At 40.5% G+C, this 19676-nt stretch overlaps 1 protein-coding gene across 1 annotated transcript in view; it reads left to right on the top strand.

Annotated features, from left to right (window-relative positions):
• Positions 1 to 16830, top strand: part of PRTFDC1 (phosphoribosyl transferase domain containing 1) — a 79281-nt gene extending 62451 nt beyond the window's left edge. The window contains exons 5-9 of the mRNA XM_049777839.1: positions 7164 to 7181; positions 9882 to 9964; positions 10567 to 10613; positions 14804 to 14880; positions 15968 to 16830. Of these exons, the coding sequence (XP_049633796.1) occupies positions 7164 to 7181; positions 9882 to 9964; positions 10567 to 10613; positions 14804 to 14880; positions 15968 to 16015 (273 nt within the window). The 3' untranslated portion in view covers positions 16016 to 16830. The remainder of the gene's footprint in view (positions 1 to 7163; positions 7182 to 9881; positions 9965 to 10566; positions 10614 to 14803; positions 14881 to 15967) is intronic.
• Positions 16831 to 19676: the final 2846 nt, after the last annotated feature.

Genomic DNA, 19676 nt, shown 5'->3' with positions numbered 1-19676 from the left:
ATAGTCAGTGAAGAAAACAGAGTAGGAGGTTACTCTTTCCAAACTTTCAATTATACTACAAAGCTATAGTAATCAAGACAGTGTGGTCCTGTAATAAAGAGACTTGAAGACCAATTGAATAGAGTTGAGAGCTCAGAGCTAGAATCTCAAATATGCAGACAAAGCAGCTAGAAGAATGAAGTGGACTTCAACAAAACAAACAATTCCATCAGAAAATAGGAAGAAGAGCTGAAGAGACAACTATTCAATGACAACATACAAATGGCCAATAAGTACATAAAAAAGTGCTCTTCGTCACTTATCATTGGGCAATATAAATCAAATAGCAATAAGATCTCACTTCATACTAGTGGGATTGGCACATATTAAAAAAATACTGGTGAGGGTATGATGGGAAGGAACCCTTATCCAATACTGGTGGGATTGTTGACTATTTCAACCTTTTTGGAAAGCAGTATGGATGCTTTTTAAAAAACTAAGAATTGAATTTCCATATTCATCTATTCTACTTCTTGGCATTTATCCCAACAGCTCAAAAACACTATTTTTAAAAAGATATTTGCATTTTTCTATTCCTTGCAGCACTGTTTACAATAGTCAAGATCTTGTAACAACCCAAATATCTAATAGCAGATGTATGGATAGAGCAATTATGTGGGGGCTAAAGCGATTGTATAGCAGGTAGGGTACTTGCCTTGCATATGGCCAACCCAAGTTGATCTCCAGAACCCCATGTAAGCTCCCAAGCTTCCAGAAGTGACCCTTAAGCATAGAGCCAGAAGTAAACTCTGAGCAGCACCAGACGTGACACAAACAGCCAAAACACTTTTTTAATATTCAAATAATGGAATACTACTCAGCTATAAGAAAAAATAAAATCATGCAGTTTGCTACTTTGCAGATGGAGTAAGAAAATATCAAGTTCAGTAAATTCAATAAAAAGGTGAGATAAAAAAAAACTGTTCTCTCTCGTGTGTAGGATTATAAAGAAACATAATATGGAAATATTAAGTGGATAAAGGCAACAGAATTGGCCCACAGAATTTAGCCTATCAAGGAGGTAGGAGGGTTGAGAGAGACTTTAAGACACTGGTAGTAAAGGGACAGAGACTCTCTTAGTGGATGTGGTATAGGAACATTCTCTGTGTGGGACTCTATCATTAAATGGATTGTAAGTCACGGTGCCTCAATAAAAATTGGAGGGGAAAAAGAAAGTAACCTATGAGGTTATAGGGTAAACACATCCAAATCTCAGTTGGCTTTCCCAACCTGCCTGAGCTTTATAAGTGAAAATGTGTCTAGTTTCTGACATAAATACATAGGTTGCAAGGAAGGGTTGTTTCCTAAAGCAAGTGGTCTTTGTGGCATGGAACCTGACCTGCAAACTGTGCTGTGAATGAATTCAACGCACGCTTGGCTTTTGTTCAGCTCTACTGACACATCTCTGTATTTTCTTTGAACAATTTCAGCTTTCTGAAGGGATAAAAAGGATCAGGCTATTACACAAGCCTAATCTCTCCTATTTGTGGTTATTTCTGTTATGCAGTGGCTAGATGGGGAAAAGGAAGAGCAGTCACATTGAATAAAAGTAGGTATCCTTGGGGGCCAGAGCAATAACACAGCACATAAGGCATTTGCCTTGAACGCAATCAATACAAGTTCAATTCCCCACATCCCAAATGACCCCCTGAGCCAGGCAAGAGTGATTTCTGAGTGCAGAGCTAGGAGTAATGCTTGAACACTGCTAGGTCTGGCCCCAAAACAAAAACAAACTAACAAAAAATAGATATCCTGGGTTAGAGTGATAGTACAGTGATAGGGAAAAGGGTACTTGCCTTACACATAGTCAACCTGGGTTCATTCTCTGGCACTCCACCCTCTGAGCACCATCAGCAGTGATTCCTGTGTGTGAAGTCAGGATTAACCCCTGAGCATCATCAAATGGGGCTCCAAAACAAACAAACAAACAAACAAAATGAAATGTACAGAAAAGAGAGACTTGCATATACCACTTCTTATTTCCTTTTCTTTTTCTTTCTTTCTTCCTTCTTTCTTTCTTCTTTCTTTCTTCCTTCCTTCCTTCCTTTGTTTCTTTCTTTCTTTCTTCCTTTGTTTCTTTCTTTCCTTCTTTTTCTTTCTCTTTCTTTCTCTTTCTTTCTTTCTTTCTTTCTTTCTTCCTTTCTTTCTTTCTTCCTTCCTTCCTTCCTTTCTTTCTTTCTTTCTTTCTTTCTTTCTTTCTTTCTTTCTTTCTTTCTTTCTTTCTTTCTTTCTTTCTTTCTTTCTTTCAGCTTTACTTCTTTCTTTTTCCTTAGAGCAGGGAAACGCACAGGGGCAACTGGCTGAATTGTGGTTCTAACTAGGTCATCCTTCCTGAGTAGAGCAAACCCTCCAAGATGAAGTCAAAAGACTTAGTGTATTCACAAACATTTTATTCATGTTTGAACTGTCTGTGCAATGTACTCTCTGGCAAAATTTTTTCAAAGTCAATCGAATACTGGCAAGTTGACGATCTTACTCATGTTTGACTGAGATCTCAGAAAGGGTGAAATAAAAAACCAAATCCATGGAAACAGGCTCAATCTGGCTACATGGAAACACAGATGCACAAGTGCAGTGCAAGATTTCAACAGGCCTGTGTTCCCTTACCCCTCAGCTCCCAAGCTGCCCTCCTCAAAGAAGTTTCTAATCAAAGGCCAGAGTTTCTTCCGTCCAGAAACTGCCTTTACTATTTGAATCATCTTTTTTTTTTTAACCTTCAATAAGGCTGAAAACTAATGGACATGCAAACCAACCAATCAACAGCTTAGAACTTACTGAGTGATTACAGAGGGGACTACTGAAGTCTGTTCTTCTCTTTGTGGGCTTGGTAGTCACAGTTCCCATACTTCGCACCCACAGTTTGTTGCCGCTGCAGCCAGCTTTCTGCTTAGTGTGACCACAGCCAAAACAATCCAGCCTGAGATTAGGCTGTGGTGTGCCAACCACTTTGCATTTTAAAGAACTGGAAGTAGGCAGATCCTGTTTAAGAAAATCACTTGGGATGAGAAGGGAAGCAGTGATTCACACGTGGGTTTCAGGCGGGCCAAGTGTGTACCCTTCTACTAAGAATCTTCTTTCAACTGGCATCATTCTGTGGGGGGGGTTGTTTGCTTTTTGGGGGGTCACACCTAGCAGTGCTCAGGGGAATCCTTCATGGCACGGTTGAGGGCCACATGAGACACTTGGGATCTAACCGGGATCTGCTGTATGCCAATCAATTACCACTGTGCTGTTTCTCTGGCCCCCTCATCATTCTATGCTTTCATTTCATTTGCTTTGGGAGTCTTAATGTGATCTGTTCCATTAGGCTCATACAATAGCAAAGAAAGACAGTAGAGTGTCCCCAGGGGACTTATTTCTTTGTTTTTGTTTGGGGGGGGGGCATACCTGGCTGTGTTCAGGGCTTGATCTTGGCTCTACATTTAAGGATCATTCTTAGCAGGGCTTGGGGTCAGCTGCATGCCTTACCCTCTGACTGCCTTAAGCACTGTATTGTCACTCCAGTTCCTCCTGCTCTAGTTTTTGCTATGACTCCCAGACTGCAGATTTGCCTGGCTTTCAGGGAGGCAATGACCAAGGTACCATGAAACTAAGACAGTAACTAGCACAGCAGTTCAATGATCAGTTATTTAACTGGAAGTGTTGATGGAATTCACAGTGATTTCAGAACAAATTTCCAAAGTTGTCCATGCAAAAAAAAAAAAAAAGTGTATAGAGAGGCAGGAGAAATAAAACAATGAGTAAGGCACTAGCCTTGTATGCAGCTGACCCAGCATCCCAAACAGTCACCCAAGCACCACCAGGATTAATTCCAGAATAGAGAACCAGTACTAACCCCAAAACATTGTGGGGTGTGACCTCAAAACAAAAAAATGTAGGGGGTGATTTTAGAAGACTTCTTACTGAAAAATGTAAAGCAGAGATACTAATGGTCGTCCAGTTAGAGAGAAATTATGTATTATTAAGAAAACTGGGGCAGAAAGATAGTAATGGCTAATTGGATTGATCCCTTGCACTATATATGGTCCTTGAACACTGCCAAGAGTTATCCTGGAGCATTACCAGGTGTGGTCAAAAGAACAAACCTCACCAAAACATGAAAAGCAAGAGGGATGTCAATAGTATAATGAACTATAGAAAGAAATGCCATCAAAAATGTAGACTCGTTTCATTGACACTTCTCAAATACTTAAGTATTACACATGGATAATCTAAAGATTAGTTTGTTTTAATTTTTTTCACAACTTTACTTGGTTCATCTGTGCAGGCTGACTATTCAGTGCTCAATTATTCAACACAGTGCTATTCACCAGGGACCAAACTCGGGATCTAGTGCACACAAAGCCCATACTCAGTCTTTTTGAACTATATCTCTGATCCAAATGGATCAGTCTTTCCCCTTTGTGCTAATCTTGCTGCATTAAAGTATAAAGAGATTAGTTCTCTTAATGGAAACATTATGAAGAAGACATGAGTGAAAACACTTTCAAAATTGAGAATACCTTTTATTTCTTCAAATTACTTGTTTTTGTTTTTTTAGGGAGTTGTCTTGTTTTGTTTTGGGACCACACCTGGCTACATTCAGGGGTTACTCCTGACTCTGTGCTCAGAAAACATTCCTGGAATGCTCAAAGACCATATAGGATGCAAGGACTCAAACCCAGGTCTGCACTGTGCAAGGCAAATGCCCTACTCACTGTGCTACCACTCTATCCCTCAGATGATTTATTTGTTTCATAGACCAGTAGGTTCTCCCAGCATAGGAAATGAGTTGTTTGGGTTGGAGGTGGATACTTCATATAATAAGTCACTCACTGATAACCTGGACAGAGGCATAGTTTATGGCGATTTCTGAGCGCATAGCCAGGAGTAAGCCCTGAGCGTCAAACGGATGTGGCCCAAAAACCAAAAAAAAAAAAAAAAAGAAAGAAAACATGAGGATGGAGACACTACTCAGTGGGCTGAAGCACATACTTTATATGCAGGAGTCATTGGACCTTGAATTCCACACATTACATGGTCCTTAGCAAGTCTTGAATAAGGAATGAGTAGGAGAAAGCCTCTGAATGCTTCAACAAGTGAGGAAGGGAGGGAAGGAGGAAGAGATAAACAGAAGGTGAGAGGGAGGGATGGAGAGATAAAAAAGAAAGAGAAAGAGAAAAGCACATCCTAACAATTACTTGTGGGTTAATTGTTTAGTTCATAATAGCAAATGTTCAGAACATCAATAGGTAGACCTAGAGTAATAGCACAATGGGTAGAGTGCTTGCCTTGCTCACAGTCAACCTGGGTTAAATCCCCAATATCCCATACGGTACCCCAAACATGCCAGGAGTAAGCCCTGAGCACTGCTGGGTGTGGTCCCTCCAAGAAAGAAAAAGATATATAAGTATAGTTCAAATTTGACCAAGTTTTCTGCTATTTGCTTAATATATTTATTACTTAAATCTCTTGCATTAGAAGTAAGATAGTTAAAGTGAAAGGTTTATATAATTCTTAAAATATAATATGTGCCTTGCACAATGCTTATTCTAGGTTCAATCCCCTGCACCCCATAGCACTACCAGAAGAGTCCTCTGAGCACAGAACTAGGTATAATCCCTGAGCACTGCTGTGTGTGGCCCAAGTCCCCTCCCAAAAATGTATTACCTGAATCATAGGGATAGATGAATGAATATCTAAAGACAACATTACATTGATAGTCTATATACACACCTTTATGCACATTCCTATACTAATTTGAGGAGAGAGTATTGGCCTGTAACTATTTTTTGTTTTTGTTTTTGTTTTTTTGGTTTTGGGCCACACCCAGCAGCGCTCAGGGGCTACTCCTGGCTCTACACTCAGAAATCGTCCCTGGCAGGCTCAGGGGACCAAATGGGGACCAGTATTTGAACCACTGTCCTTCTGCATGCAAGGCTAATGCTCTACCACCGTACTATTTCTCCAGCCCCTGGCATGTAACTATCAACATATTTACTTGGCTCATTTTAAACTCATTAATAAGTGGATTTAGTTATTCCTCCTGTCAACAATTTCTAAGCATCTATATGCAGATAATATGCTGAAGAGTGAGAATACAATAGTAAGCCAGGCAAATAATATTTGCACCCATATGGAGTTTAAAATTTCATATGGAAGGTATTGTACAAGAAATCAAAATGACACAGAGTTCAGAGGGAAAGAATAGAGAAATGCTTGGACTGTAGAGAGGCAGCAACTGGACCACATCACTGAATATGTAAATCAGGGGGAGAGAGATATTGCCAGGTAGAAGGCACATGCTATCATGCAGCTGACCTTAGTTTGCTCCCTAGAAAACTAACTATATAGTCCTCTGTGCATCACTAGTTACCACCCTGAAGATGCCCAAGGGAGAAGCAGTAATACCTCGCCAGACCACACATTGAATTGCCTTACTGTTTGACCAAAAATTATTGAGAAGGGGCCCTGGGCCTCCCCAACACTATTTGGAATCCATTCCCCAATAATGAATAAAATGAAAAAATATCTATCAGACAATCAGGCTCTTCATAGTCCTTTCTCAAGCCCATTCCAGTTCTCAGCACTAAGCATCTTGGGACCAGAATGATAGCATAGATGGTAGGGTGCTTGCCTTGCATGTCGTAGGCCCAGGTTTGATCCTCGGCATCCCATATGGTCCTCTGAGTCCACCAGGAGTGATTCCTGAGAACATCTAGGAGAAGTAACCCCTAAGCACCGCTGGTTATGGCCCCAAAACAACAACAACAAAACCAGCACTGAACATCTAAGAATAAATATTGAATCCTCATGACTTGGGGCTCTGCTGGAATAGGCTGCTGACCCTACAGAGTTGGCTCTATTTTAGCATGCAGTTAATGCGGGTAATCTTTCCTGACAAATCATAGTAGTAAGCTTTGTATCCCAAAGAATATGGGAAGGTGGAAGTATTTACCAGGTTACTGGAAGTGGGACAACTTTATGGCTTAAAGCAGGACAGGATCTAAGATGAGCCTGGTGCTAGCCTGAATACAGTGAATGACTGGGAAAACTATAAAATTCTATCTATGGTAAAATATACATGTATCTTGGAAGTCAGGTTGACATCCTATTCTAAAGAATGTTTTCTTTTCCCATTTCAGAATGTCCTCATTGTTGAGGTAAGCTGACTTCTCCTTGTGCATTAAAAAAAACTAATGGTGAGGGGTTTTCTTGTTGTTGTTTTTTGTTTTGTTTTGTTTTGGTTTTTTGGTTTTTGGGTCACACCTGGCGGTGCTCAGGGGTTACTCCTGGCTGTCTGCTCAGAAATAACTCCTGGCAGGCACGGGGGACCATATGGGACACTGGGATTCAAACCAACCACCTTTGGTCCTGGATCAGCTGCTTTCAAGGCAAATGCCGCTGTGCTATCTCTCCGGGCCCTAATGGTGAGTTTTAATATAGAAAAGTACTTGTTAGTAAAGTGACTGAGGATTTACCAAATTCCTACTGGAAGCAGCTCTCCATATTTATTGAATAAATGCCAACTCAAACGACTTTGGAAAATAACCAAAAATTAAAAGCTGCAATAAAAAACAGCCTAGCACTGATACTTATTTTATATCTAAGGTCACATCTGTCAAAACTGGTACCTATCCACCTACTTGTAAATGAGATATTTTCACAGAAAACTAGCCCACAGAACCAAATTCACTACATAGTAAACCAGTTAGAATTCTTTTCACCCTTTTGGTTTTCTTTTTTGTTTGCTTGTTTGTTTGTTCAGGGGGTGGGTGGGTGAGGCATAGTCTAGTAGTGCTTGGAGGTTCAAACCCAGGTCTCAAGCAAGCAATCTTGTGCTCCGAGCCTCTGAGTCATTTTTTCTTGCCTGAACTTTTTGTGACTGTAAATAATCTATAATGGCTTTGACCAGTTTTCCTTTCTGCATCCAAATCATCAATACTATCTATTAAAAAAAAAAACAGTAAGCCAATGGACCAAAGTGATAGCACAGCAGTAGTACATTTGCCTTGTACACGGCTGACCAGGGATGGATCCGGGTTTTCCTGGCATCCTAGATGGTCCCCCAAGCCTGGTTGGAGAGATTTCTGAGTAACCCCTGAGTACTGGTAGGTGTGGCCAAAAAAAGGGGCGGGGAATGAACCTTGCAAAGTGTAAGGCAAAGAGCAGTAATCCAGGGCTGGAGAGATTGTACAATGGGTATGGCACTTACTTGCCTTATAAGTGAGTGAATGCAGGTTCAATCTTCGGCATCCCATATGGTTCTTCAAGCACCTCCAGGAGTAGTATCTTAACACAGAGTCAGAATTTCACCCTGCTCACCTCCAGGTGAGGCCCTAAAACAAACAAACAAACAAACAAAATGACAGTCCTAAGGGAATTAAATGCAGTTGGGTTTTGAGGTTTTATTTTTGATTTTTGTTTTTGGGTCACACCCAATGACATTCAGGAGTTACTCCTGGCTCCGCACTCAGAAATTGCCCCTTGCAGGCACTGGAGACCATATGGGATGCCAAAATTTGAACCAATTTCATCCTGGATCAGCTGCATGCAAGGCAAAAGCCCTACCGATGTGCTATCTCTTTGGCCCAGCGTTTTGAGATTCTAAAAAGAAGGAGAAAGACAATGTGGGTCATCCAGACACATTGCAAATGGCCCCAGTCTCCCCAGTGGGGCCCAAAAGCAAACCTGCCTTCTCAGCTGGCTATTCCCAGCAACTGTTCTTCCAACTTTTATTACACAATTGCCTGGATGTATATGTATATGCAGTTTCTACAGACTCAAAATAACCCATAAAGTCAAACCTCTAGCCAAATGAATCGCCCAGATCTGGCTAACATCAGCCCTGTTGTCTTGATAATCAGCTCCAGACAGCTGATTTCTGCAAAAGGACAATGCCCCTCTGCAGCCCGACCTCCCTCATTGTGCTGCAATCATTGGTAGGGAAGAGCCACAGCCACTGTAGCTTCACACTCTCAGAATCTCCCCACTGCCCCAGCTGCTGCCCAGACATATGTCACTTCCCAGCCAGAGACATCCCCATGGGGGGGGGGGGAGGGTTAGCAGCTACATTCCGTGTAATCAAGTGTCCAGTTTAAATATTCATGCGTCTCCTATAGTGTCCCATCACCTCAGAGCAGGTTTTGGTCCCTGGATATGCCTGCATAGGTCCAAATGGACACAGGCTTTCCAAGACTAAATTTGGTCATTCAACACAGCTCAAGGTTTCCAGGAGGCCACAGTCATCACCAAGCCTCAGAAACTTCTGGAAAGAGACATCTCCCTTAAGACAAAGATAAAAACAAACACACCAAGGGGTCTGTGAGATAGCATGGAGGTAAGGCGTTTGCCTTACATGCAGAAGGTCAGTGGTTCAAATACCAGCATCCCATATGGTCCCCCGAGCCTGCCAGGAGCGATTTCTAAGCATAGAGCCAGGAGTAACCCCTGAGAGCTGCCGGGTGTGACCCAAACAACAACAAAAAAACGCACACACACACACACACACACACACACACACACACACACACACACCAAAAACCTTGCTTCCATGCTGATTTCAATTTGGCGGCCATTCTAATGACAAGCAAATAGTTATAAATAAGGAATAAAATCTTCTGGGGCTGTAGCCATAACGCAGCAGTAGAGTGTTTGCCTTGTATGCTGCTGACCCCCTGGGCGGACCCAGGTATGATCCCCGGTATCCCATATGGTCCCAAGAGTCTATCAGGAGTGTTGCTGAGCTCCAGGTGTGGCCCAAAAAAAAAAAAAAAAAAAAAACAAAAAAGTAATAGACTCTTCTGTCTCCAATGAAAACATCTTCATGCATTTGTTTGACTTTCTCTGCCCTCTTTGCAAAGGATGTTGTTGGCACAGGGAGAACCATGAGAGCCTTGCTGAGCAGCATCGAGAAATACAAGCCCAACATGGTCAAAGTGGCCAGGTAGGATTTTCACAACACTGTCATGCCTATCTTTTCCACACCCCTCCCAAGATAAAGACTAATCCAAGATGCCATTGCCAGATGGTATGTTCCATTGCAAACCAGTGGCCTTCTTCTGCTCTCTACACTGCAGAATAGCCATATTGAACTAAAAGTGGGCCAGAAAGGTGGTACAGCCAGTAAGGCTCTGTCTTACATGCAACCAGCCTGGGTTTGATTCCTGACATTCCATATTCCACAAACCTGCCAGAAGTAATTCTTGAGGAGAGAGCGAGGAGTCAGCCCTGTGCCTCACCAGTTGTGGTCAAAAAAGAAAAGAAAAACTGTCCACTGGAATGTTACCGGGGAGGGAAGCTTGGGTTTGAGGCTGAGTCCCTCTTCCCTCTGCTGATTTCAAGCACAGCTAAGTGAACATTAGAGCTAGCATTTCATGCTTTAGCCCAAATCTATGCAGGATACAGTCTCTGAAAAAGTCTCATTTGATCCTGTGGAAAAGTGCACATTTAACATGCATCCTTTTGTGGTGTTCATCTTGCAATTCACCCAGATTTTCACCAATACTTTTTTTTTCTTTCCCATTTTTTTCCTCTTAAATGGTTTAGTTTGCTGGTGAAGCGAACGCCTCAAAGCCATAGCTTCCGGCCTGACTGTAAGTGGTTGGGGGTTCTACTCGTGTGGGTATCGGGTGAGTGGTGAAAGACAGAAGTTCCTGTCTGATGGTGCATTTCCTGGGAAATGGAAGCTGTCTGGGTGGGGTAAATGAGAGACTTCGTGGTCTCCCAACCTCATCAGGGAAGATCAAGCCCATCCAAGATAGTTCCAGAGGTCAGAGCATAGCCTTGTATGCTGCCAACCTGGGTTCAATCTCAGACATCTCATATTGTCTCTTAAGCACTGCCCGGAGTAATTCCTGAGTGCAGAACTGAAGGTAACCCTGAGCACCACTGAAGACAGCTCAAAATTTAAAATAAAAAAAAAAGGCAAAGAAAAGAAAAAGCAAGAGGTTTTTCTCCAGAAACTTATCTATATCTACTAAATAGTTTGGTTTGGATTTTTCAGAGTTTTTTTTTTTTGAGAGTTGTTTTTGTTTATTTATTTGTTTTGCATTGGGTATTTGATGTAGGGATGTTTCCTAATTCCTAACTCCAAAAAAAACCCAGCTAAGAAATTGCAGGGAGCTAAGTGAGATGTACTGCACCCCTCCCTTCACTCCCAGGCATGAATGACTGGGTGGGTGCCCAAAATCCCCACTGGCTGGACATAGAGAAACTATTAAAGGGTTAGTTCGAGGGTCTTCACACTGTTTCCAGGAAGTGCTACCAGACCATTGTGATGCTGATTTTTAACAAGCCTTTAAAACTATTAAAACTTATTTAGCTAGTTTTTGAGTCCCACTAGTGTTCAGGGGTTACTTGCAGTTTGGTGCTTGGGGTTCACTTCCCAGTGATGCTCAGAGGAGCATGTAGGGCCAGATATTGAACCCAGGCTTCATGCACTCAACCCTGTTGAACTCTTTCCCCATTTCAACAAGCCTGAATTTCCAAAGCTCACAGAAAGAGAAATTGGATACCGCTGCCGGCACCTCTAAACAGGAGTTTAGTAACACAGAGAATGAGCAGAGCACGAATCAGCAGATTCGATCTTCACACTTGACCTCCAACATGTGCTCTGGAAGACTGTCTTCCGCTGCACACTTTCCGGCCTCCTCTCCACAGTCCCAAGAGCTCTGATGCCAGATAACCTAAAGGGGCTGCTGATTGTTTATTATGCTAATAGTCCAGCAACTGCTTCACTCACTTGCACACACAGACTTCCTCTTGAGTTTTCAAGACTCGTATGTGCTCTAAAGCCTCAGGGATATTTTGGCTGCAGTTCCCATGAGCAGACTGCACCCACATGAGAGCAAGAGAACACTCTGGCTGGAGAAAGAGCCCGTGACATTTAAACAGTGGCTCCTTAGTCTCAAAACAAGCTTGTTTCTCTGCACAATGTACTAGCGCTTGACACTATCAGTTCTGGGCAAACAGACCAAAGAGTGTGTTCCTGTTTGGTGTCTGGATAAAAGAACAGAATCTGGATGTCATTAAGTTTGGGCAAGATCACTATATAAGAAATCGTCTAAGGAAATAATGTTGATAGTGTCTAGATAAGATTTTTGTCGGGGGGAAGGGCACACCTGGCAATGCTCAGGAGTACTGAGCCAGCACTCCTGGCTCTGAATTCAGGAATTACTCCTGGCAGTGCTCAGGGACCATATGGGATTCTGGGAATCTAATCTAGGCTTGGCCTCATGCAAGGCAGACGCTAACCCATTACACTTTCTCTCTAGCCCTCGGTAAGCTTTATAACTGAAGTCGTAATACATGCAATTCTGACATAACCAATTAGTAATTCATTTCTTATGTCACTAATATTTACAACATTAAATTATTACAGGGGTCAGAGTAATAATACAGCAAGTAAGATGCTTGCCTTGCATGCAGCTGACCCAGGTTTGATCCCCAGCATCCCATATGGACCCACAGGCAGTACCTGGAGTGATAGCTGATTGTAGAGCTAGGAATTACCCCTAACTCTAAGTACCATCAGTTGTGGCCCCCAAAATAAAAACAAAGCCAAACAAAAAGAAACAGTACTAGCAGCTAGCACTATAAGAGGTCCTGATGTGCCTAGAGTTGAAGTGCCTAGTAGCTTTAAGAGCTACTCACAATCGCGTTTTTTCTTTTGGGGTGGTTTGGAGTTGGGCTCACACTCAACATGCTCAGAGGACCATTTAGTACTGGAAATGGAACCAGGGTCTACTCCTTGCTAGGCCAGTGTCTTAGCCCCTATGTTACTCCATGATCACTGAAAACGTTTAGCTTTCTGAACTGTCTTCTCCCATTCTGGGATGTGAAGCCTAATGTAAGGGTTGCATGGTTCACTTATAATGCCCTGATCCTTGTTCCAGCCCAGTTTCCTTGGGATCACTAACATTCTGATTAGGTTGGAATCTGCCTCTTGTTTCTCTCTGGATTTCTGAGGATATATACTTTCTGTTCCATTCCTCTAATTGGCTCTTTTCAGTATGTCCAATGACATCTTTTATGGCAGGGGTCTCAAACTCAATTTACCTGTGGCCGCAGGAGGCAAAGTCAGGGTGATCCTTGAGTGCAAAATCAGTAGTAAGCCTTGAACATTGGGGGGTATGACCCAAACAACTAAAACAAAACAAAACAAAAAAAGATTCCTCTACGGCAGGGCCACAAAATGTTGTACGGAGGGTCGCTAACAGCCTGTGGGCCATGAGTTTGAGACCCCTGTTTTATGGACTCTGACATTTATTTTGCTCTTCTCTTTTTTATTTTTTAAGACATATGTCATTTGGAGAGAACAAGCAGGCTTTGTAGCAGTGACACATAGTGCAATTCCCTAAAAACTAAGGCCCTTACCTCTAGCACATTCTTCAATCAGGGACCAGTTGATCTTCCCATGTGAGAGCGTGGCAGGGTTTAAGATCTAGATGGTGATGACTTTAAGTCCAATGACTGGTCCAAAGCACCATTTTATAAAAGTAAGCAAGTACATCTCTCCCAAATGCAATACCATAATAAACTGACAGAGAAAAAGAAAACTGGAATGTCTGAAAAATTTATGACCATAGGTTTATGGATTCTGCTTTCAAGATCTTTGAAGGAAAGATCTGGGCCTTTGGTGGTGATGAGGGTGCAGTAACTTTGTACATAAAAGCTATAAAAGTTATCTCTATGGTAACCATGTTACCCAAACTTTAAAAACAACAATAAAAGATTTTTAAAGGAGAGATACTGTCTGTTCCTTGAGGATCCTCTCCAATAAAAAATCATCTACCTTCCCAGAAACTCTTGCCTTTCTTAAACTCACTACCTTGTACTGTGTTTAAATCGATTTCTTTAGGGTCCAATGGTGGCCCCATGATAGAACACCCTCACCTGTGTGAAGCACTCAAATAGAAATAGGTAGTCATTAAAATCCATTTATTTTTATTTTTCCCCCAATGGAAAAAAGAGTTAATACCACTTGCATTGTGAACTCAAAGAATAACATTAGGAGTACAGGGATGTGGGTCAGTGATTGAGCACATGCCAGGTCATGCTTATGTGACCATATGCATATGGGTTCAATCCCTGGCACTATCAAAAATAAATAAAATAAAACACAAAATCAGACTAACATAAAAGTAACTACTTTCATTTTCTTTCTCAAGTGAAATATCTGCATTTCCTGTCTACCAGTTTCAACTACCCAGCCCTTACCCAGCAAATATTCAACTTTTACAAAATATTCTGCAATGGAAGGTCGGTGGTTTGAATTCCGGCATCCCATATGGTCCACCACCACCACCACCACCACCACCACTACCACCGGAGCCTGCCAGGAGAGATTTCTGAGCGTAGAGCCAGTAGTAACCCCTGAGCACTGCCGGATGTGACCCAAAAAACAAACAAAAAAAAATTCTGCAATGTTTATGCTTTTCAAAGTTGGTCCATGGAATTTAGATCATCAGATCTGCTTGCTCTAGGCCAGCAGAGCTACCTAAGTACCTCATGCAGCCTTAGTTTTTTCCACTGGGCTGCCTGAATTCTTTCTCAGCTCCATACAGTAGCAGGGCAGCTGCTTTTTCTGGGTGTTTTCTTACACGGTGTCTTGCTGAGCATCCGTTCTGGTCTAGGTCCCTAATGAACTTGCCCTGTGCTTTGTTATCACTCTTATGATTAGTTCTGCCTCAGAAAAAAGGGACTCACCATTTTAGTGCCAAAAAATAGAACATATGCTGATGTTATTTAAATTTTCTCTTTTTGTTTTTTTCTCTCTGCATAGATACTGGATTTGAGATTCCAGATTTATTTGTGGTGGGCTATGCCTTAGACTACAATGAATATTTCAGAGATCTGAATGTAAGTCTTGCGCATCTTTTGACCCCATTTTCAAAAGAATTTTATAGTGACTTTAACCAAACAAAGTACTGAAATCACAGTAATGACCACTGTCAATTATTAAATATCTTTTTTTGTCAGAAAGATTCAAGACATTCTGTACTCATAATACAAATTAATCCCCACCCTTGTCCCACCTTGTTATGTTAGGATAATGGAAGCAATTCTGATTTATCTCTGTGTTGTATTAAAGAAATAAGGAATTTCATCATGGAACTTTGGATTGATTTTTCTTTAGAGTCCTTTAATATGGTTACCTGCTCATGATTGTAGGCACTATTCAATCATGAGTTGTCAGAATCTGAAATCTGGAAGTTATCGATGACAGGGGTATGCAGCTCAACTCTACTAAAAAGTCAAGAGTAGGACTTCACTACATAGATATATAGATCTTGCTGGGTGTCCCTGATCAGTGCAGATTACCAAAAGTGCACCATACAGGCTCTATATGCAAAACTAACAAGACAATTAGTGTCTAAAACCAAAATACAGAGTTCATGGTCTGGTGGGCTTGAGCCACTGAGCAAACAGAACCTGTTCCCACTGTGAAATACCCTAGTATTTTACCAGTCAGTCACATTGTTTGGTTTATGTTAACTTCTCTCTACTTCTATTATCAAAATATTTGGTCACATTTTTTTTGCTGTCCAAAAAGGGTCCAATAAAAGTCCATATATTGTTCACCATGGCTGTTTTCCCATTTACCGGGAAAGTTGTCATCTTCCCATTTGGAAATATATCTCTGAACTGGTGAATATTCTGCTTTTCTGGTGGTTGCAGATCTAGGAAGGCAGAGTCAGATTAAGACTCAGAACAGTGAAGAAATGCTTGTCCAGCATTTGTATGAGGTTGAGATTGTATTTGCTTGAGGTTGAACAAACACACTTGTATGTGCTGGCACACACATCACTACATAAACACCTCTCTAGAGAAACATGACCATAGAATTTCATTAGAAGATGGCATTATTCTATTATCATCACTTCACATTCTCTGTGACTTATATTTCATAAAGGATTTAGTGTATTTACATTTTTTCTTGTTTCAGCACATTTGTGTGATCAATGAACATGGCAAAGAAAAATATCGAGTTTAAAGAAGTAAAGTCTCGCCATCGAAGTTCCAGATAACACCATACTTACAGCTGTGTTCATCACCTCAGGAATATTCACTCAGAAGAACAGGAAATGGGGGGAAAGGTCTTACTGGGAATGCTTCCTTTTCTGAGATTCTCATATAAAGAGAACTCAAGATTCCAAAAGAAAGTGAAAATGATGCTTTTATTTAAGTTGTTCCAATTTAACCATTCTGCTCAGTGACTCCCAGGTTCGAGCTATATGCCTCAGTCTTACACTAGAGCTTCTTTTGTTTGCTAGTCATGCTGCTTTATTACTGTACCCCCACCTCATTCCTCAAATATTTCTCACTTCATTTTTCTGTACACTTCATTTTGCTAATATTTGGCCATCTTAAGAAGCAGGAAGTGTTTTAAGTTAAGCTCAGGGCACAGAACCTGGTAAAACAACTCGCTCTTGATACAGTAAAGGGAGAGAAAGGACAATTTAATATACATTTGTTTGTGCATGTCTGACAGGCCGTTATTATCTGCTTTGACAAAAGCCTTTCTGAACAGCAGTGGACAATGAATTTTAATGATGTTATGAAATGAGTCTTAGCTGGCTGCTCTTGATTGGAGCTTCCGGTATGTGATAACAGTGTGTCATGTATGCATGGATGTACTCAACTGTATTTAATCCTCTGAATTTCAATTAGATAAAAACAATGGTAGCATGGCACTCATTTCTAAGCTGCATCCTTTTATTCATGTAGGACAAGAGCAAATGGCAGAATTGGTGGGGGAGGAGAAAGTGTTTTCCATGCTCCAAATTGAACAAGTTTATGTTTTCTCTTTTTTTTTTTTTTTAATATAAATTTTTATTTTGATCATAGTGGCTTCCATATTGTTGACCATAATATTTTAGGTACATATTTACATAAAATCAGGGGGGGGGATTCCCATCGTCAAATTGTCATCCCTACGCCTCCGTTTCTATCCTACCTCCCTTTTCCTTTTCCCTCACCCCAGGGCGGCTAGAATATGTGGTCCCCTCTGTATCTAACCCACTACTTAGTAGTCTTGCACCTGTTTGGTCCTGATGCCTCCCTTATTTCCCCCTCATATCTGGAGTCAGGACTAGCTAGTTCAAGTTTGCGTGGTTTTGTTTTAAAGGAGAAAAAAGCAATAAACTGGGGTAAGAGTCTAATACCCCGGAAAATGGGCGGAGTCCTTCTAAAGGCTCTCATCATCAATCTGGGAGATGGAGAAAAAGTAGGTGAAACACTCCACTAGTACCAAAAGAAGTGTCAAATATCCAGTGAGGGCTCCAGCATATCGATAAGCACCACACAGAGCAGACAAAACAAACAACAAACAAGTAGAAAAAAAATAAAACAAAAACAGACAAACAAAAATCACGCCATGGTCTTGAATTAAGAAACAATGGCATAGCACATAACGAAAGAGAAGAAAGGAAGAGAAAAAAATAAATAAATAAAAAAAATAAGTATAATTGGGGACTACACTTTCAATAATCACACCCAAACAGAGAAATCGACCAAAATAGATTGGTAAATCAAAAATAATAATAACAATAATAAATGAAGGTAATATATATATTTATATCAAAAAAATAACCAAGGTTTTGTGCTTTTTGTATTTTTGTTTTTTTCCCTCCTGCACTGGCACAGTAAATATTGGGGTCATTCGAAAAAGAATTCACTTGGCCTAAGAGATATGGGATTTCTCCGTCCTTGGAGCATACTGTCATGGGATCAACTCTAGACATTGCTCAGGATCCTTTACTTTCCCGGTGGTGTTTTTTTTTTTTTTCTTTCTTTTTTTTTTATTTGCATCACAGTATGATTAAGTATTTTCTGAAACATAAGCAGAAATTGAACTGTTTTGCAAATGGCCTTATCAAACTGATCCTATAATCTAATATAAAAAAATAAGCAGACTTCAGAAAGTTTTTTGAATAACAGTTTTTAAAAGTTTTTCTAGTCTTATGAGATATTTTTAATCTATAGGGCTTTCTATGAAAATAAACCAAGTACCAGTAGCTGTTCCCTTTTTACTTTCCTAAAAGGAACAAATACACAATAAATAATGAAGCAGTCTTTGTTTGGTTCCAAACTGTATGTGCTGTATGTTACTAGATTCTAGCAGTCCTTTAAACTAATAAAGTAATAAGAAAATGTGTTACATTTCATAACCGCCTACTGTTTTTCTTCCGCCTTAATTATTTTTATATACTTTCAGACCACTTAAATGTGTGGGAAACAGTAGCCTTATAATATACTACTGCCTGTATCTACCCTGTGGCTTTATTTTTTGTTAACCTGGATTCAGTCCAATATATACCCCTACTATAAGCAAACAATTAAGCTGGCCTAGATCTGCAATTATTTTTCCTTCCTCCTTCAGCTAGGTTGTATGAACAAGAAATTTTAGTTGTTAAAGATATTCCTACATATCTTTGTGTCCCAGTAAGAAGAGATAATAAACCATACTTGGACATCTGGAGAGAGAAATAGTGGAAGAAATTCCTTCTTCATCTTGTTCTACACCACAGTATCCAAGTTAAAGATTGATGATTCATTCTGACCAGTTTCTTGAACTACCAAAATTAATGCTTTAAATATGATTTTTTCACTAGGCCATATTTATGTCAGAAGACCTAGAAAAATTTAAACACATAACTGATCTTAATGTGAAACTATCCATAAATTACCTATTACTAATGAGCTTTCTTTAGCATGTTGTATTTCAGTAAATAACATTATTACTATATTTGAGGAGTCTTGAAAATGAAATGAATCTGCTTTGCCAGATTTTGAGAACATGTAGGAGTTTTAATGTAAGAGAAAGAAATCATTTTATGTAGACTGTTGATCAAACCTGCAATGTTGTTTCATTAGACAGTGTCTTGATGGTGATAATCAAGAATATTTTAGGAAAAATAGTATTTTTCTTCCTTTCATCTTGTAAAACTCTTTTTTTCGAGCTAGGAAGTTGGCCACTATGATTATGCACAGGTACTACTCCTGGCTCTATGCTCGGGGGATCACTGTTGCTGCTTGGGAATCATATCTAGGAATATGCTAGGAATAAGTCAGTCCATGCAAAGTAAGGTGCCCATAACACCTATACTCTCTGAATCTCTTCTTGCAAAACTCATTAATTCGTCACCTTCTTGATTTTTATTTCCTCTAACCTAAAAATGTAGGGCCAGGGAATTATATGGCAGTTAAGGTGGGCTAGATACCCAGAACTTCATATTATCATCCCAAGGAGTGTATGAATGACCCCCGAGCACAGAGCCAGGCATGGCACCAAATACCACCAGGCCTCCAACCCCTGCCCCCCAAAACTAACATCTCAATTCCTCCACCCAATTGCCTGATAATTTTGGTGACATCCCTATCTCCATTATATGGTGTCTACTGTTTGTGGATGGCATATTGGGATGCACATTGTCAGTATATGATTATGGTAATTAGTATATAAACTATATTGGTATTATAGTAAACATAGTAAATCTATCATATTGGGATCAGAGCTATAGCAAGGAGTTTATAATACTTGCCTTGCCTACAGTTGACACTAATTTGATCTCTAGCACCACATGGACTCATGAGCACCACCAGGAATGACTCAGAGCACAGAGCTGTGAGTAACCCTAAGCACCTGAAAATTG

The sequence above is a fragment of the Suncus etruscus genome, chromosome 7, assembly GCF_024139225.1.
Source record: "Suncus etruscus isolate mSunEtr1 chromosome 7, mSunEtr1.pri.cur, whole genome shotgun sequence".
Taxonomy (NCBI): domain Eukaryota; kingdom Metazoa; phylum Chordata; class Mammalia; order Eulipotyphla; family Soricidae; genus Suncus; species Suncus etruscus.
This window is presented reverse-complemented; position numbering and strand designations above follow the sequence as displayed.